Genomic DNA, 17707 nt, shown 5'->3' on the forward strand with positions numbered 1-17707 from the left:
TTTGTTACATGAATGGTAAACAGTAGTCCAGTGCATTACACAAAATAATGTACTGTGAAGAAAAACTAGATGCTCTATTTTAGATACTACTTCAACATACTGGTTATAAATTTATGTAACCAAAGAGAAAAGCAAAGAGAACATCTGGAGACACTGTTTATAAGGGGGGAGAAACACCTGCTAAAGGTGTTTTTTGAATTATCTGCAGCATTTGTTCTGTGCATTCTGACTGTTCATTAAAGAACACACTGCTCTGGTGATTTTGCCTAGGTTGGCTTTGTTCTTATATGGCATGACCCCAAAACCTTAAAAATCATTATGGAAACAAATCCCATGAGTTTAAATAGTAAAAATAAAATAGTAAAAAATGGAATACTAAAACTGGAATTTATTACTGAAAACCTGTATAGTAGAAGAGTTTTGAAATTTTAATTCCAACATTTAGAAGTTCATTCCACCCTATTAATAATGTCTTAGTTTTCAAAGTGCTAACTCAAAATAAGTATTCCTGGTTGTCAGCAAATCAGCTAAAAATAGAAACACATTTCTTGGAGATGTTTCTTGCCTATCTTCTAGGATGCTTAAAGTTGCATCTACATTTTATATTGACAACTTTAGTTTAAATTATGTCATAAATTAATTTTAATGAACATAATTTAAATTCTCAAAGCATAAATAATTACCAGTAATACAGTACAAACTGTACTTCAGAAGGTTTACAATAAGGAACTGAGTGCCTCCAATTTCTGATTAAAACAGAAAAGAAAATCCAAGTTTCCTGTAAAACATTCTTAAGATGGATTTATCCAGCAAAAACAATGAAATTATATATGGCAACACCACATTAAATATATTTGTCATAGAATTTCTGAAAAGAAATCTATATTGTGAAAAGATACTAGTTTTTATTACATTTTTGGAAATTATTCAGGACACAAATATTTAAAACACAAAACCTTGCTAAACAAAAGTATCAGTCTACTTGGTGTGACTGTTTATTCCCTACAGATTCAAAATATTTCTTTCTTTTGAAGTTTACTGTCGTAAATCTACACTCTTGGTTCAATTCATCACTACCTCAATAAGGTGGAGAAGCTGTTCAACAAATTGATCCACAGAATGCAACATGCCTAGAAGAGGCAGGAACAAATATTTTCAAGACATACCAGGCCATTCATTTTATGTTACTATTCTTCCCAATTCAAACATATTGTAGACAGTAACAAATACAGATGAAAACATTTTCTGTAAAGCTCAAACCTTTAGCATCTAACAAGTGCACTCTAGTTTCAGCATCTATGAAAAAAATATACCCTCCATTAACAAATACAAAATCAGTAAGTGCTGCTCCCCATCCTCTTCTATTAAGCTCTCTGGACCTGTTATTACATAATGCAGATCACAGGGAAAGCAGTCTCCTTGTTTCATCAGTCCAACCAGCTCCAGCTTGCCTTCACTGGAAATTGTCATGATGCACATTACCGACAGTGTTTAGGAAAAATGAGTAAACACACTTTTATTCACACTTTACAAAAAAATAAAAACACACCCCCACCCCACCCCCGAAAAAAGTTATGCATTGGTTCTACATCAATAACACTAACTTTTCAATGTACAGATTATAAACTGGATGTGTTTGGTGTCAGCACAATGTAAACAAACAAACAAAAAATCTATCACAACAAAATCTTTTAAAAACTTCAAAAGAGAAACCAGGTCCCAGACAAAGATTCAAGATCAATAGCTTTTGGAGAATATTTTTTAACAAGAAAAAAAATCATTTATTTAAACACTATGTAAATTTTATTGTCTCTTATAAACAGAATAAGCACATTTAAGTGCTGAACATTTTTCATAAAATTTTAAGTCATTATCCAAAATGACTAATTCTCTGTGTAAAACTTGTTGATTAACATTCAACAATATTTTCCCTAATGCTCATATGGTGTTTGTCCTTTTGCTTTCTTGCCTGCAGTTGAACCAAGTTCCCTCAGAATTCATTTGATTTTTGAGATAAAAATAAATGATGAAACCAGAATATATATGAGTTAACTTTGCAAAGTTAAAGCTGGCTTTAACGCTAATCTATTAATGGCACTATGGGAAAAATACACAGGGTACAATATAACTTTTACCTTGGTTGACATATTAAAATGGCAGTCACTATAAAAATGATCTGAAGAATTGTCTTAAGGACCTGTTTTGAAATACATCTCGCTTATACTGCTTCATAAACGGAAAAGTACTTTTTTAAAAAATGGGAATGATTTAAAAAAACCCCACAGACTAAGGAGTACATGGAAAACAAAAAGAATTCACATGATAGCAGTATTCTGGGTGACAGCACTGTGCAGTGACACCAAGAACAGTGCTGGGGTCCTGTGAGGAGAGACCCAGGGGTTCACCCTAAGAACACGTTCCAAAATGTGATATTCAATGCTTCACAATGGAAAGAAAGTCACAGCTCATACAAAAGTATTTTCATAAAGTCCTCACAAATGTTAAACAGTATCTAAAATCTGTAAAAGAGGATGCACAGGTTCTCTCTGCATGCACAGGCAGTGAGTGTCTGGTGAGGACAATTTCGGCAGGCACAGTGGAGATAGGAGGTGTCTCAAAAAGGAGTTAAAAAGCTGTACCTAAGCAGCTGTAATATTTTTTAACTTAAAAAAGTTAAAGATTTAAAAATATCAGAATGTACATATATATCAACCATTATATTCAGTCCATAAATGCCTACAGATCATTACTGCTCAGCTTATCTGCCCCGGGACAGAGAGAGTTTTTGTAAAAAACCCAGGAGCTCATGAATAAGCTTACCTTTGATCCGAAAAAAATGTCCTAAGCTTTAAACAGGTTTAAAGAGCAATGTTCTCCATTTCAAAACAAAGTAGTACAAAAGGGCCAAGAAAACCCTAACAGTGCAAATCATCAGCAGAGAAAGTCTGTTGCAACTTCTTTTACAAGCTGGCCTTTATAACACATGAAACAGGTAAAAAAAACTTAGCCTTAGTTTACAATATAGTCATTTCCAAATCTGATTTTTTTAGTACAAAATTTAATAAATCAGGTCTTCTGTGGATCATATACAATCATAAAGGCTAAATTCAAACTCTGTACTTTACAAACATGTCTGAGAAAGGAGGGAGTGAAGTATGGGAGTGGTCTCTGGATGTCATTACTGGCCTCAGAAAAGTCGTGCTGCAGATTCCTGTGCAAAGAGAGTCTGCTGTCCAAACATTTCCCTATTTCAAGGCATGAAAATATTATATTGGATAGAAGAAACAGGAAAATTACTTGTGACAAATTATAGAGAGGTGCAAACATACCAGTCCCTGTCTAACAGTATATAAAGCATATTGGGCTCAGAATTTGTCCGTTACTAGCACCTGGCTTTCATACTATATCCTTATCAAATAACCAGATTGAAAACTCAAATCACCATTAAAAAATAAATTCCCTAGTGGCCATACCTCACTCCTCTATATTCAGATTTTTTGTAAGTTTACAAGTGAAACTGAGGTCGTCTTCTGAAGGTACTGGACTACCTCCTGCCAGGAAGGTGAATGCCATTAACTTGGGGCAGGAAAGGCAGTAAGAGCTCCAGTTGTGCAAAAAGTGAGAAGTGGTCGGAGGGGATGAGTGGGTGTGGGCAGCCGCTGATATTATTCTCAACTAGCCAGTGGTGGTCCAGAGGTCCCAGGATGCCTAATGTGTTCAGCTGAGGCTTAGAATAGAAGATGTAGTCAATTATACCCTGAAAATCAGAAGGAAATAAAAAAGACAAGACCCTACGTAAGATAACACTGAAATACTGAAAGCTGAAGACACACCCTTAGAGTCATGTTTGGTAAACAAAGAAACTTAGTGTATGGGAAGAGACAGGACCACCTAAGCCAAATGGTCCCCCAAACATCAAATCTCGCAGAATGAAGATGGTTTAGGCATGATAATCATTCACTCTTCCTCCTATCAGGATCCTTTCAGAATTTTTAACGAAACCTAAAGGATCTTTCACACTACGGCCTCTGTTTCTCTTTACTCACTTAATCAGTGCCACTTCCCCTAGCTCACTACTCCTTTGCCATACTAGCCTTTTTGGGGGGTGTGCGGGGGAATACGACTGGGGTACACTCTTTGCATGTGCCAGTCTCTTTCCTGCCCCAGGACTTTCAAACACGCTACATCCCTGCCTGGAACACCTTCTTCTACTTGTCATCTGTTTAATTCATTTTCAACCTTCAAGTGTTGAGCTCCATCAATTTCCAAAGACCCTCGCCACCCAGTTAATACCTCCCACCTGCTGGTTCTTTTCCCTTGCTACATGCACTCCCTGATGTGGCTGTGACTGGCTGGCCCTGCCCTGCCTCCCTGCCTGTCCGCAGCAGCACCAAGCACACAGCTAAGTACCTCCTGTAACTTCACAGGCTCCTCTACATGTTTTTGGCCAAAAGTATTTCAGCTCATTCAAATGTCTTGCCTATCTCTACATCATCAACAGGAACAAGAGGAAAAACATCCCTAATCTCTCCCATCTTTTGGTTATCACCCTCACCTCTTCTTCAGGCACCCAATTCTAAATAATCACCTCCAAGTTGGTTTTTACTACCTCATCGCTCAGTTATTCAACTCCTATACGCAAGTTTTTCTGCCCTGCCCTCCCGGGAAACAGCTCTCACCAAGGTCTTCCTGAAGCTCCCCTCACGGCTCTTTCCTGGAGAGGCTCGGCTGCCTATAGTCCTGGTTTTCCTCCTCTCTGGTTATGGTCACTTATGTGTCAGTTTTCCCCAAAGTCTACTCCAGCCTCTCTTCAACTTGAAGAACACTCATCTGTTTCCAGGATTAAATCATTGTCTACAGTACTGGGGATTGCCCAAAGTCAAATAAAAAACTGTTGCTGTTTTCAACAGTTTCTTTATGGAGTCTAAAAAGCCCTCCCCTCCAAATTAAGAACCACTTAATACTAGTATTTGCACTCCAGTAGACATTTGAATGATTCTTATTTCATTAGGTTAGATGTGGAAATCTAGGACTGAAGAAAGCAGAAATACAAGAGGTGGCTAAAAGGACAGATAACACAAGCCCGAATCACCACTGACTCTAAAATGAGGAGAATCACTAAGGAAAGGCTCCACGCTGTAAGCTGCTAACTACAAGACGGCACATAAATATATTCTAGCAACTTAAAATGGCCAACAACAAACTAAATTTTGGCACCCAAGGAGTAGGTTTCAGTTAAATTAACATGGAGACAAAACACCTCACCACAACTGATACCAAATTAGATACAGTAAGTACTCACTTAACGGCTCAATAGGTTAAGAGAAACAACATATAAGGAAACCAATTTTACCATAGGTAATTGATAAAAACAAGTTAAGTTCCCATGGCATCTCATCAACACTATAATAAAATAATGTTGAAAGGAATGACATTTTTCTGAGGATCTGCTGCACTGTAGTACCACAAATCCAGCTGTTAGTACTGAGTCTGTAAGAAACATAATTAACCCAAAAAGTGAGAGACAGTTAACTCAGATTTACTATTATTATTTCACCTGATTTCTTATCCTGCAAATTATTCTAACAGATATCTGGAATACTACTGTCAACTAACTCAAGATGGCCTAATCTGAACACATAGTCACATTTTAAAGATATGATAAAGTAATAAGACTCTTCCTGAAAAATAGAGGTTTTAAAAGTTTATCAATTTCAAAACTCACCTTGAAATCAAATGTGTAATTTGTGTAAGGCATCAGGCCACTTTCATAGGCACTCTTTAACTTGAAACCATGAGTGATCCTTCCATTGGTTGTCCCATTTTTCCCGTTACAGCTGAAGTTTGTAAGACTTTCATTATATCTCAGTTCCTTAAAGTCTTTATGATTTGTTTCTACTCCACCAGTGCTCAAATATTCTACAACACCTAGAATGAAAATAAATAGTACAAAACATAACTAAAAAGATAATTCAATAGTAAGTAGTTTTATACCATACTTTCTAAAATTTTGTGTGTGTGTGTGTGGCAGAGACAGAGAGAGTCAGAGAGAAGGACAGATAGGGACAGACAGACAGGAAGGGAGAGAGATGAGAACCATCAATTCTTTGTTGCGGCTCCTCAGTTGTTCATTGATTGCTCCCTCATATGTACCTTGACCAGGGGGCTATAGCAGACCAAGTGACCCCTTGCTCGAGCCAGCATCCTTGGGTCCAAGCTGGTGAGGTTTGCTCAATCGAGATGAGCCCACGCTTAAGCTGGCGACCTCGGGGTCTTGAACATGGGTCCTCCACATCCCAGTCCGATGCTCTATCCACTGCGCCACTGCCTGGTCAGGCCTGAAGTGTTTTTTGTTTGTTTTTTTTTACATTTGCCAGAACTTGTCTAAATCCATTTTACATGGTTTTAATCATAGTATACTGAATATTTTACACATTGCTTGACTGCTTCACATGAACTCATGTGTCTTCTCAATTATCTTTTTTAAATGGTTGTATAATACAACATGCAGGGCTGGTGTATAACACGTGTTAAACTAGTTTCTTTTCCTTTCTTTCCCTCTTTTTCTTTTTTAAAATTTAGATTGTTTCTACTTTTTAAAAAGATTTAACACTACAATCAACATCTTACTATGTAGCTTTCTACTTATGCTAAATTATTTACTTGGTATAAAATATCAAGATTAGGATTCACTGTCCCATTATATGTGTATGGTGGCAACCAAGGAAAGAGACTGCCACCAGTTAGAACCAGTGCAAGCTCACCATCCCTGGACCCTATTCTCCCAGTTTCCTAAGCACAGGATGGGTTCTGCAGATACTTATTTTAGTTTTCATTAATTACTTAGCAAGATTGTACATTTTCCTTTGTGTTTCCTATTAAACTACTACTGTGTTTTTCAATACTGAAATGGGTTTTAAGATCTGTATGATTTCACAAGTCTCTCTTTGCCCCTCAGATACTCTGTAGCTAAACAGAGGGTGGAAAACAGAGAAATTGCCAGGAAATAATCCTCAACTGCTTCAATAGCAGTAATCCCCTGAAAACTTGATACCTTTATTTCCCAGAACAAACTTTAACATAGTTCCTATTTGATTAATAGCTCCCATCTATTGTAATGGCAGCTGTTCCAAACATGTGTACACACGTGCTCACCCATGCATAGTATGAAAAAGAGAGTAAACGAGGAGTTGAAATACAAAAAAGAGGAAATACTTAGATTAGATATTTTACAAGGGTTATGGTTTATTCAGTGTACCATCTATAGAAAAATATTCAAGAATAAGGCTTTTAGTACTCTTCTATTATGTGATAAAAATCAAAATCCCTGTCCTTTTTTGTTAATATCAATTATCACTTGCCTGATCTGAGTAAATAAATGAAGGGTTTCAATTTCCACTTGAGGTGGATTTTTCTAATTAAGCTCAGCAAAGTTTGAGAACCTGTACTGTACTATATAGTCAAATTTAAACTAGATATTACTTTGTTGGAATTCAAAGAATCTATCTTAAAACCCTTTTAGGCCCTGGCTGGTTTGCTCAGTGGACAGAGCATTAGCCCACTGTATGGACATCCTAAGTTTGATTCCTGGTCAGGATACACACGAGAAGTGAACATCTGCTTCTCTTCCCCTCCCCCTTCTTCCCGTCTTGCAGCCAGAGGCTCGATTGGTTGAACATTGGTCCAGGTGCTGAGGATAGCTCAGTTGGTCCCAGTGTGTCAGCCTCCAGTGCTAAAAATATTGTAGGTTGATTCGAGCATCGGCCCCAGACAGAAGTTGCTGGGTGGATCCCGGTTGAGATAAATGTGGGAGTCTGTCTCACTTGAAAAGAGGGAAGGAGGGAGAAAGGAAGGAAAAGAAAAGAAACAAAGAGCCCTGGCTGACTGACTCAGTGGTAGAGTATCAACCTGGTGTGTGGGTGTCCTGGGTTCGATTCCGGTCAGGGCACACAGGAGAAAAGTCCATTTGTTTCTCCACCCTATCTTCTCCTCCTGAAGCCATGGCTCAATAGTTCGAGTGAGTTGGCCCTAGGAGCTGAGGTTGGCTCCGCTACCTCTGCTTCAGGCGCTAAAAATAGCTCAGTTGTCAAGCAATGGAGCAATGGCCCAGATGGGCAGAGCATCGCCCTTAGAGGTTTCACCTGGTGGATCCAGGTCAAGGTGCATGTGGGATTCTATCTCTCTGCCTTCCCTCCTCTCAATAAAGAAAAAAACAAAAACAAAAACAAAACCTTTTTAGTCTGGATTATTAGACAGGGGAAGCAAAAGTAGATTTACAGTTGTGAGGATGCAAAATTGCACTTACTCTTGTATTAGTTATTAATTATTGTACTGTTTTCCATATAACTGTAAACTACTTTTGCCAACCCATGTATAACCTGGGGATAATGAAACAATCAACTATATGTTCTTTAATAAGTTACTTCAAGTTATTACTTACATGTTTATCAAAGGTGATTAAATGTCCTTTCTTCTGAGGTTTTCATACCATTTCAGTTTCAAAATGGTCCCTATTATATTCCAAACAATAAAATTTAAACCTGTACATAGCTGCCATTATAAACTGAATGTGTTTTCACTAAATTTGGAATGATCAGAAACAATACATCAGAAAATCATTTTAGCCTGACCAGGTGGTAGCACAGTGGATAGAGCATCGATCGGACTGGGATGTGGAGGACCCAGGTTCAAGACCCCGAGGTCGCCAGCTTGAGCATGGGCTCATCTGGTTTGAGCAAAGTTCACCAGCTTGGACCCAAGGTCGCTGGCTTGAGCAAGGGGTTACTTGGTCTGCTGTAGCCCCTCAGTCAAGGCACATATGAGAAAGCAATCAATGAACAACTAAGGTGTTGCAACAAAAAACTGATGATTGATGCTTCTCATCTCTCTCCATTCCTCTCTGACACTCTGTCTCTGTAAAAAAAAAAAAAATCATTTTAAGTCAAAAAGCCTTCTACATAAACTGAACACTTTTCTTACCAGAGTCAGGCAAAGAATTGAGATCTGCACACAACACCAGTGGAATATTTCCAAATTCTCCCAATACACTGGACTGGAGGCTTCGTGAGGCTTTATCAATAATGTTCTTCACTTCTGAGAGAAACATCATTGTTTGAACTAACTTCACATCGGAATATTCAGGGTCCCAATGCATATGAGCATTAGCCACGAGAATAAGTTGTTTTTCTGTTCCAAGATGTAGCTTTCCAACTGTATTTGATAAAAAGAAAACAGACAAAACCCAATCTGTCAGTCCACATATTCTTACAGACTCTAAAAGCAAGTAATACCCTAGCCTCAGGAATAAAAGAAGGACCCTCAAATTTACCTAGCAATCTCCCACCTGATAACTTATTTATTTCCCCCCTGATGACTTAATCTACCCTACAACAAGCCTGAGAAATAAACATTTAAACCTCAGATTGTGTGCTTCCAGCATAGGGTATTCGTTACCCAACAAAGACAGCCCTTTCTCTCTGGAACAGCTTGGTTTTTAAATAGTTGTGTCTCCTTGAAACTTTGGTCTTAGTTCAGATGTACTAAACTGAAAAACTAAAACTACACCCTTTTCCTCGGCTGTATTTAAAATGGTCATTAAGTTCCATTTTTCATTTTCCTATTCTTCAGGTTAAATAGCCCCACGTCCAACTATTCTTCAAATGCCAAAAATTTCAGTTCTCAACATGATGGTCATTCTAATAATGCTTTTTAATTTGAAATAAGTATAGTAGTTGATTTCTCCAGAACTTAAGTCCTTTAAAATCATTATCACAAGTAGGTCAGGAAGAGAAGTTAGCTCACAGAATAACCTTGCTGCCAAGAAAATATAAAAGTGCATGGAGTTCTCTCTGAGTAGTTATTTCAACTAGTTATTACTTCAACCTTTATTTTATGTGAGATTCTGGGGAGCAAAAAACTTTTTTCTTTTGACTTTATGTCTGTCTTTCATGGTTTGCAATCTTTTTCTTGGCAATGCTTTCTCATATTAAACTTTTTTGGTAGAGAAAATGGGATATATTTTTGTAAGGATTTAAATTCTCACTGAGTTTCTTCAGGTGTTAGACAGACTATTATTATGTAACAAATTCTTTTTTCCTATTAAATTTTGGAGGTCAATTCTACAGGAAGTGAGGTCACTCACATGACATTTCAAACAATTCCTTTCGAAGTTCTAGTAGTACTGCAACTCCAATGTTATCTTTTGTCATGACTCTGTTCAGCATAGCTTCAGACCCTTCTGAATTTGCCATTGCTAGCTGATTAAATTCAACAGTGTGTTTCTGAACCAAAGTAAATCTAAAACAAAAACAAACACACACACACATAAAATTGGGAACACCAGAATATTAGCTTTGTGGGAAATGCAGTTTTCTCAAACTTCCTTAACAGAAACAATGGCATGTAAATCCCATTATAAAAAATCCTCCTCACTTAACACCAAGATTCCTACACCCATTTAAAGTTGTTCTCAATTTGTTCCTGATACTAATAGCCTCTTGATTTCAACTTTTACAATTTAAGATAACAAAATAATCTTCTGTTTAGATTTTGTGTTAGAATATTCCATCTTATAATTTTTAAATATTCTTTTCCAAAGTATGGGTTTAAAATCCCTTAGCATCCTGGAGGGAATGTTAATTACAAGGTGTTTCGATTAACAATTGGAGTTAAACCCTCTAAACACCTGAAGAAACAGCAGCACTTTGAATACATCTCCAAAATAAGATCTGATGATTTAAAACAAAGCAAAATCCTCTAAGTCAAAAGTACTGTTTTCTTAAGTAATAATAGAATACCTCATTCTTTTATTTGCATACAGAAATTTCCATACTCTGTCTCACCCTGCAAATGGGGAAAATTTACTTTTCTAGAAATAAGATGACTTACTTTTCTGTCTTGAAGAATATTGCACAGCCATCAACATGCTTTCTCTCTTGTTCTGACATTGTCCTAGCTCTAGATTTAGGACTAAAGAATCCATTATAGCCACGTTCTTTCAGTTCTACCAGGAAAAAACTGTAATACTGTTCCGTTTCAACCTCCTGAAAAATTGTAAACAGCAAAGTAATTTCACAAGACAAAATGAGTCACATGCTTTTTATATAGTCTGAAACTTAGTATCATTTCAAAAAACTGATCTAAAAGAATAAAGTATCTTTTTAATATAATTTATCTGAAACCAATCAGAACATGTACTTGTCATTGACAGATACCAGTTGACCAGGCCAATTCCTTTTGTTCAAGAGTAAAGACTGGAAAGACATACATCTCTGTGCATGTATATTTCCTTATATTTTAGAACTGATGTGGAATAGAAAGAACTTCACAGATATTAATTTCAGGTCACACAGAGAAAGTGACTCGCCCAAGGTCATGTAAGTTAAGAGTAACAGACTGAGAACCTGAAGTTAACTGTGCATCTTAGTTTAATGTTTATTCCACTATGCCCTAATTATTCTATTATCTATAGTGGTAAAGTAAAATCATCTCTCAATGCCATAATTTCAGTAACAATGCCACCCAATTAAAAATAGTGTGCAGGAACATTAGGGAGGAAAAGGTGAGTATTAAACTGTGCTAGCAAATGCTCAAATCCAGCTTATCCCATATGCTTAATTTAGCAGCACATTGCTGCAGAACAAAGCAGGCAGGGAATGTACGCAGGATTCACTAAACACAGAAAAAGTCACTATTTTAAAAATTGTTATAGGTGAGACTTCAAATGTGTCAATGTAATGTATTCCCAGGTTGTTCCCTGCTTTATCAATGTTGGGTCATTTGTGCAATTTAAACAAATATTCTTCTGATGACTTACCTGAAGACTTATGATATCAGCACTGCAGCTCAAGATTTCTTGAATAATGGCCTTTTTCCTATAATCCCAACTTAGTGCCCATGATGGACAGTAGCCATATAACTGCCGGGTTGCATATTTATCACACAGAACGTTATAGCACATGACAGAAAACAAGGCTGTAGGAAAGATAACTACTTATTCAACACATGGCAGGAAAAAAAAAAGCACACTATTATTTTCAATAGTCTTCACTTAAATGCTAAGTTTGACTTTATTCATTCAATATATATTCATTAAAAAGCTACTATATGCCCAACAAAGTGGATGTAAAGTCAAATAATGAGGACAGACAGATACATGAACAAATTATAAAATGATGTGTTACCTTTCAGAGGTATACATACAAGGTCTGGCAACTAAGACTAAGATCTTGTGCCCTCAGCCTCTGTGTCTTGGGCTCATCATTGCTGTGCTCCCTCCACCACTTCATCCATTGTTAATGTAGAATATGGAAATCTGACAGGTATTTTTCTAAATACAGATGTCTAATCTTCTTCTATAGAGCAATGATTATTAACCCATACAAAAGAAAGGGATATTGTAGACCAAATCTTCTTATACCTATAAGTTCCCAAACTATTTTCATACAATTTAAGTTAAAACATTAGAGGGTATTCATTCAATTTCTCTCCAGTAAGTGTTTTGGCTCTCTTACAATTTTGAAGTGTCAAATACATTTGGAACATACTACTAGGGTTTAGAAACTCACAATATAAGAAAGAATTTTATATATTCATTATAGCTGAATTTGATCAACACTTCATAGATGGTTTCTCAACAGTGGCACTACTGACACTGTGGGTGGGTAAATTCTGTGTTGTAGGGGCTGTACTGTGCATTGCAGAATGCTTAGTAGCATCTCTGAGATGCCAGTAGCATTTTCTAAGTTGGGAAAATAAAAAAAATGTTTCCAAGGCCCTGGCCAGCTGGCTCAGTGGTAGACTTTTGCCCGGCATGTGGATGTCCTGGGTTCAATTCCAGGTCAGGGCACACAGGAGAGGCAACCATCTGTTTCTTCACCTCTCTCTCTCTCTCTCTTCCTCCCCCATGGCCATGGCTCAATTGGTTGAGCACATCAGCTAAGAGCTGAGGATGGCTCCATGGAGACTCTGCCTCAGGTGCTAAAAATAGCTTTGTTGCAAGCATGGCCATAGATGGGCAGAGCATTGGCCCCAGACAGAGGTTGTGGGATAGATCCCGGTCAGGGTGCATGTGGGAGTTGGTCTTTCTAGCTCTCCTCCTCTCACTTGATAAAGAAGAAAAAAAAAGTTTCCAAATATTGTCAAACAATCTCTGGGGCATAAAATCACCTCTGGTTGAGAAGCACTGCTTTATAGCATACTTTCTATAGCATAGTAGAGAGGCAGATGAGCAAGAATTAAGTCTCTATTATCTCTCAAACCAGATCAACTACAAGCATTCTACTGAAACATTGCCCATAATGTAAACCATACCAACAATACTGTTAGATTTATAAAGACCAAGTAAAAATAAGAGTTAAAACATTAAGCTACCAACCAGTTGGCCTCGTTCTGTCTGGTTCTTGTAACATAATCCAAGATCTTGGAGGTGGTTGCTCTGTTGAAACTAGTTGAATATATAAGACACAAAATTAAGACATATTTTACATATCTTCCTTTAAAAATGATTTAAATAAATGACTACTTACTTCTTTTTGCAGTCCCTGCCAAATTATCGAGCAAATAGTTTAATAGCCTTTTTGTTCCATCTGGTTCCTGATAGAGTTTCAATATATCCTGGGTAAGTGGATTTCCTGTAAATATTTTAAAATAAGTAAAATGAAACCAAGACAAATACTAAAGTATTTCAAAATTGAAAAATATATCAAATGTACCAGATAATCTAAAACAAGGTATATAGTTACTAGTAACATACCAAACTAGAAAAAATATTTTTTTTGTTTTTGATGTGAAGAGCAAAAATGATTTATACTATTTTGTACAAATGTATCCAAAAATGACTATTAATGGGTGAAGCCAACGTAGAAGATCTCTCATAGTGTCCTGCTCAACAGCACTTTCATCACAATCCAAACCAAGTGAAAACGGACTGGGGAAGAGTAGGGAGAGGGACTGGGCAAGGAAAAGGTTAACAGCCATTGTAATAAATCAGAGAATCTAAATTTAAGAATACAACAAAGCTAACAGGAAAGCTCCGTAAATAACAAATGTAGTCACCCCTAGATTTTTAAAAATTCTATTGAATAAAAAAACAAGATAGGGCAAACTTGGTTTATTTATAAATAAATACCTAAAAAAGGGGGGAAACCCCAGGGTTGTGAGCCATCTGTAAATTCAATGACTGTTTCTTAAGTACCAAAGCTGAGAGTAAAAGCAATGATTTACATGTATAAGAATCTCAATCCTCAAAAGGACTTCTTATGCATATATAAGAAAAAACAATACAGTGTACTGTTTTCAACAGTGCCTAGCCACGCCATACAAATGGTGTGTATTGTCCTGGATGCCAGTTCCACTTAAAGACCAATAATTCTACAGACTGAAGAAGGCAGCTAAAATGATAAAAAAATCTTTTTTTTTTTTTTTTTTTTGAGAGAAGATCTATGGTAATTTTATTAGGGATTAAGACAGTATGAGGCAGTACTTCATTCTTCTTTCAAGGCCAAGTTAATAGTCCAAGGCTTGTGAGTTTCTCCAAGGAACAGAAACATACACATCTTCCCAGGAACTGGAAGTTTGGGAACTGAACCATATATCACTTCTGCCTTTCAAATCACGGCCTGGAATGGATGGCTTGCCATAGGCTGCGTACTGCATATGGTTGCATTCCATTTCTCAGCTTCCAATGCCAAACTCTGAGGTTGATGGTCTGCGCATCCGGGCCAGAGGCAATGCGGCAGTCTCTCCAAGGAATTCCTTCTCTCAGGAGTGTTCTTAGATGTTTGTCATACAGGAACAGGCAAAGAGGTGACCATGTCCCTTGGATGCCGGTTAGGTTCTTGTTCAAGGCGTCAGAATGTGGACAAGGCCCACCAAGGGTGAGGACGACGGAGACCCATAGGCCCGACTCCAGGGACCAGGTTCAGTAATGCAGATCCACTTTATTCAGGAAGTAAGCTAGCTTATATCGATAAAAGATCTTAACTATGCTGAATGGAAATAAAAAACCCACAAGAGAAGGATATGAAATATAAAAATCACAACCTAGAGAAAAAAAGTGTCTTTTTTCTCTTGTGAAAGACTACACTTAAATGGTATAACGAAGCCCAAGAGATGGGATCTAACAGGAAAACAAGTTCACAAAAGTGGGTTAGTAAACAGCAGAACTACTTAAGATGAAATGCCGATTCTGTGAGAGCCAAGTATCCTTCATAACAGCTGAATTACATGGATGGCAAGATTAGCTACACTGGTTAACACATGAGATCTATTTAATTTTAAGATTCTAAGAATTATAAAGGTAAAAATGTGCTCCTGTAAGTGCAGAATGTGTCTTTGCAGGAAGACAAGTTACAATAGTCATCATTTCCCCATGTGTGTACAGTTTTCATTTTTGTTTTTTAGGCCAGAGAGAGAGCGAGGGAAAGAGACAGGAAGGGAGAGAGATGAGAAGTATCATATCAGCTCGTAGTTGCGTCACTTTAGTTGATGGGGGCGCTCCAGCCAAGCCAGTGTGTGACCCCCTGCTTAAGCAAGCGACCTTGGGGTTAAGCTGGTAACTCTGGCAGCTCAATCTGATGTGTTCACACTGGAGCTGGTGACCTCAGGTTTTGAACCTAGGTATCAGTGTCCTAGGTATCCACTGGCCACCACCTGGCCAGGCATATGTACAGATCTTTTTTTTTTTTTTTAATTAAGTGAGAGGCAGGGAGGCAGAGACAGACTCCCACATGTACCCTGACCCGGATCCACCTGGCAAGCTCCCTACCAGGTGATACTCTGCCCATCTGGGGCCACTGCTCTGTTGCTCAGCAACTGAGCTATTTTAGCACCTGAGGCGAGGCCATGGAGCCGGCCATGGAGCCAGCCACAGCGCCCGGGCCAATTTGCTTGAAACATTCAAGCCATGGCTATGGGAGGAGGAGGAGGAGGGGAGGGTGCTGCAGATGGTTGCTTCTCCTGTGTGCTCTGACCAGAAATCGAACCCAGGACTTCCGCACACCTGGCCAATGCTTTACCACTGAGACAACCCACCAGGGCTGTGTACAGTTCTTGACAGCTACCAAAGCCCTGAAATTTTTTAGTCACAATCCTATGAGACAGGTTCAGTCATAACCTGTAAGTTAACATAACCATTTGGTAAAGATAGCTTGAGAAAATTAAGTCAACTAGAAATTTCTCAGTACCAGATAAGCAGCCCATTCTAATTAGACCTAAACTAATGTAAACTTTTTACTACTTTCTAGTGCAAAAATATTTAGAGGCAACCACTGACTACTTATAACTATGTTATCCTCCCTTCTAAGATCTTTTTTTTTTTTATAAATTAAAAAGCACCCCAAACACAAGCATCTACTGATGACTCCAATAAATGCAGCTGAAGCCAAACAGTGTACTTTCCCCAATGTTGGCTGGCTCTGTGAAATTTCTTTAAATTTCAAATCAATCTACTTTTCATTGCCTGGAAAAACAATATACAGGGGTGGGCAAAAGTAGGTTTACAGCTATAATACAAATGATAAATAATAATACAAGAATAAACTGTTCAGTATATTCACAACTGTAAACCTACTTCTGTCCACCTATGTGGACAGGACAAAGTTAACAAGAACAGCAACACAATTCTGAGATTAAAATATGAAGAAGAGAAGTCACTTCTAAAAAGATGGAGTAGCCATAGTTTTCTCTATTCCTCCTGCTAAAGCACAACTAAAATCCCTGTACCTTATGTATTAAAACAAACACAAGACTCTGAGGAACCCTGTAGCAGTGAATTCCCTGGGTTTGATGTTTTCCTCATATATCCTAGACATGGAGCCAAGGAAGCCAGCAACATGGCAATACCAATAGATGAAGAAAAAAAAGATCCCAACAAAAGCCAAAGGACCAGGAAAGGACAGACTGACAAAAGTTTCAGATAACAACAGCTCTGCTCTAGCTAAACATCAAGGAAACATATGTGGTGCTATCTCCACCCATGTCAGCAAAGGCTAATAATCAGGGAGCCTAGACTTCCACTCTTGTAAGGAAGTAAGAAGATGCCCAACATCCCTAGTGGAGTAGTATCCAAGAAGGCCAAGTAGGCAGCTGGAACTTTTATCCCCTTTGGGCAGTAAGACCTGCTCCCCATCCTGTGGTGTCAGCAGACACGGACTCCCACCTGAACCTACAGAGATGAGGTGGCTCTCCACATCCCTTCTGGGAGCATGTCAGAGGAGTCAGAGGAGGCAGAGGAGAGTCAAGACTTTTACCATTTCCCAGAAGTAAGGAAGTCATCTCAAGGCAATAACTGTGGAGACCACAGAGAAAGCCCAAATTCACATCTCCACGCCACTGACCCTCAACAGAGGCCTAAAGGGAATCTGAATTCCTACCTCCGGTGGCAGTAAAAATAGTGCTCCCACTTTCCCTGTCAGTGCCAGTTCAGTATTAGAGAAAGCTAGCAAAATAAAATGTAAATAACATATTATTAATATGTCTAGTTTCAAGTAGAAATCACTTATTACACTAAAACCCAGGATGATTTCAAACTGAATGAAGAAAGGTACATAAAAGATTCGAACACTGAGCCTGACCAGGCGGTGCAGGGGGTCAAGTGTCGAACTGGGATGCAGAGGATCCAGGTTCAAAACCCCAAGGTTGCAGGCTTGGGTATGGGATCATAGATATGACTTCATGGTCATTGGCCTGAGCCCAAAGGTTGCTGGCT

General features: G+C 38.1%; 1 protein-coding gene across 9 annotated transcripts in view; it reads right to left on the reverse strand.

Annotated features, from left to right (window-relative positions):
- Positions 1–275: 275 nt before the first annotated feature.
- CNOT6 (CCR4-NOT transcription complex subunit 6) overlaps positions 276–17707 on the reverse strand; it is a 78898-nt gene continuing 61466 nt past the window's right edge. For 8 of the 9 annotated variants that reach the window (XM_066272434.1, XM_066272431.1, XM_066272432.1 and 5 more), the window contains 8 exons: positions 13527–13631; positions 13376–13444; positions 11816–11973; positions 10888–11042; positions 10142–10296; positions 8980–9210; positions 5726–5928; positions 276–3757 (listed from right to left, as the gene is read on the reverse strand). In XM_066272434.1, the coding sequence (XP_066128531.1) occupies positions 3545–3757; positions 5726–5928; positions 8980–9210; positions 10142–10296; positions 10888–11042; positions 11816–11973; positions 13376–13444; positions 13527–13631 (1289 nt within the window). In that variant the 3' untranslated portion in view covers positions 276–3544. Of the gene's footprint in view, positions 3758–5398; positions 5491–5725; positions 5929–8979; positions 9211–10141; positions 10297–10887; positions 11043–11815; positions 11974–13375; positions 13445–13526; positions 13632–17707 lie in introns of those variants that run through there. The other variant, XM_066272433.1, reaches the window with a different exon arrangement.

The sequence above is a fragment of the Saccopteryx bilineata genome, chromosome 4 (genome assembly GCF_036850765.1).
Source record: "Saccopteryx bilineata isolate mSacBil1 chromosome 4, mSacBil1_pri_phased_curated, whole genome shotgun sequence".
Lineage (NCBI taxonomy): Eukaryota > Metazoa > Chordata > Mammalia > Chiroptera > Emballonuridae > Saccopteryx > Saccopteryx bilineata.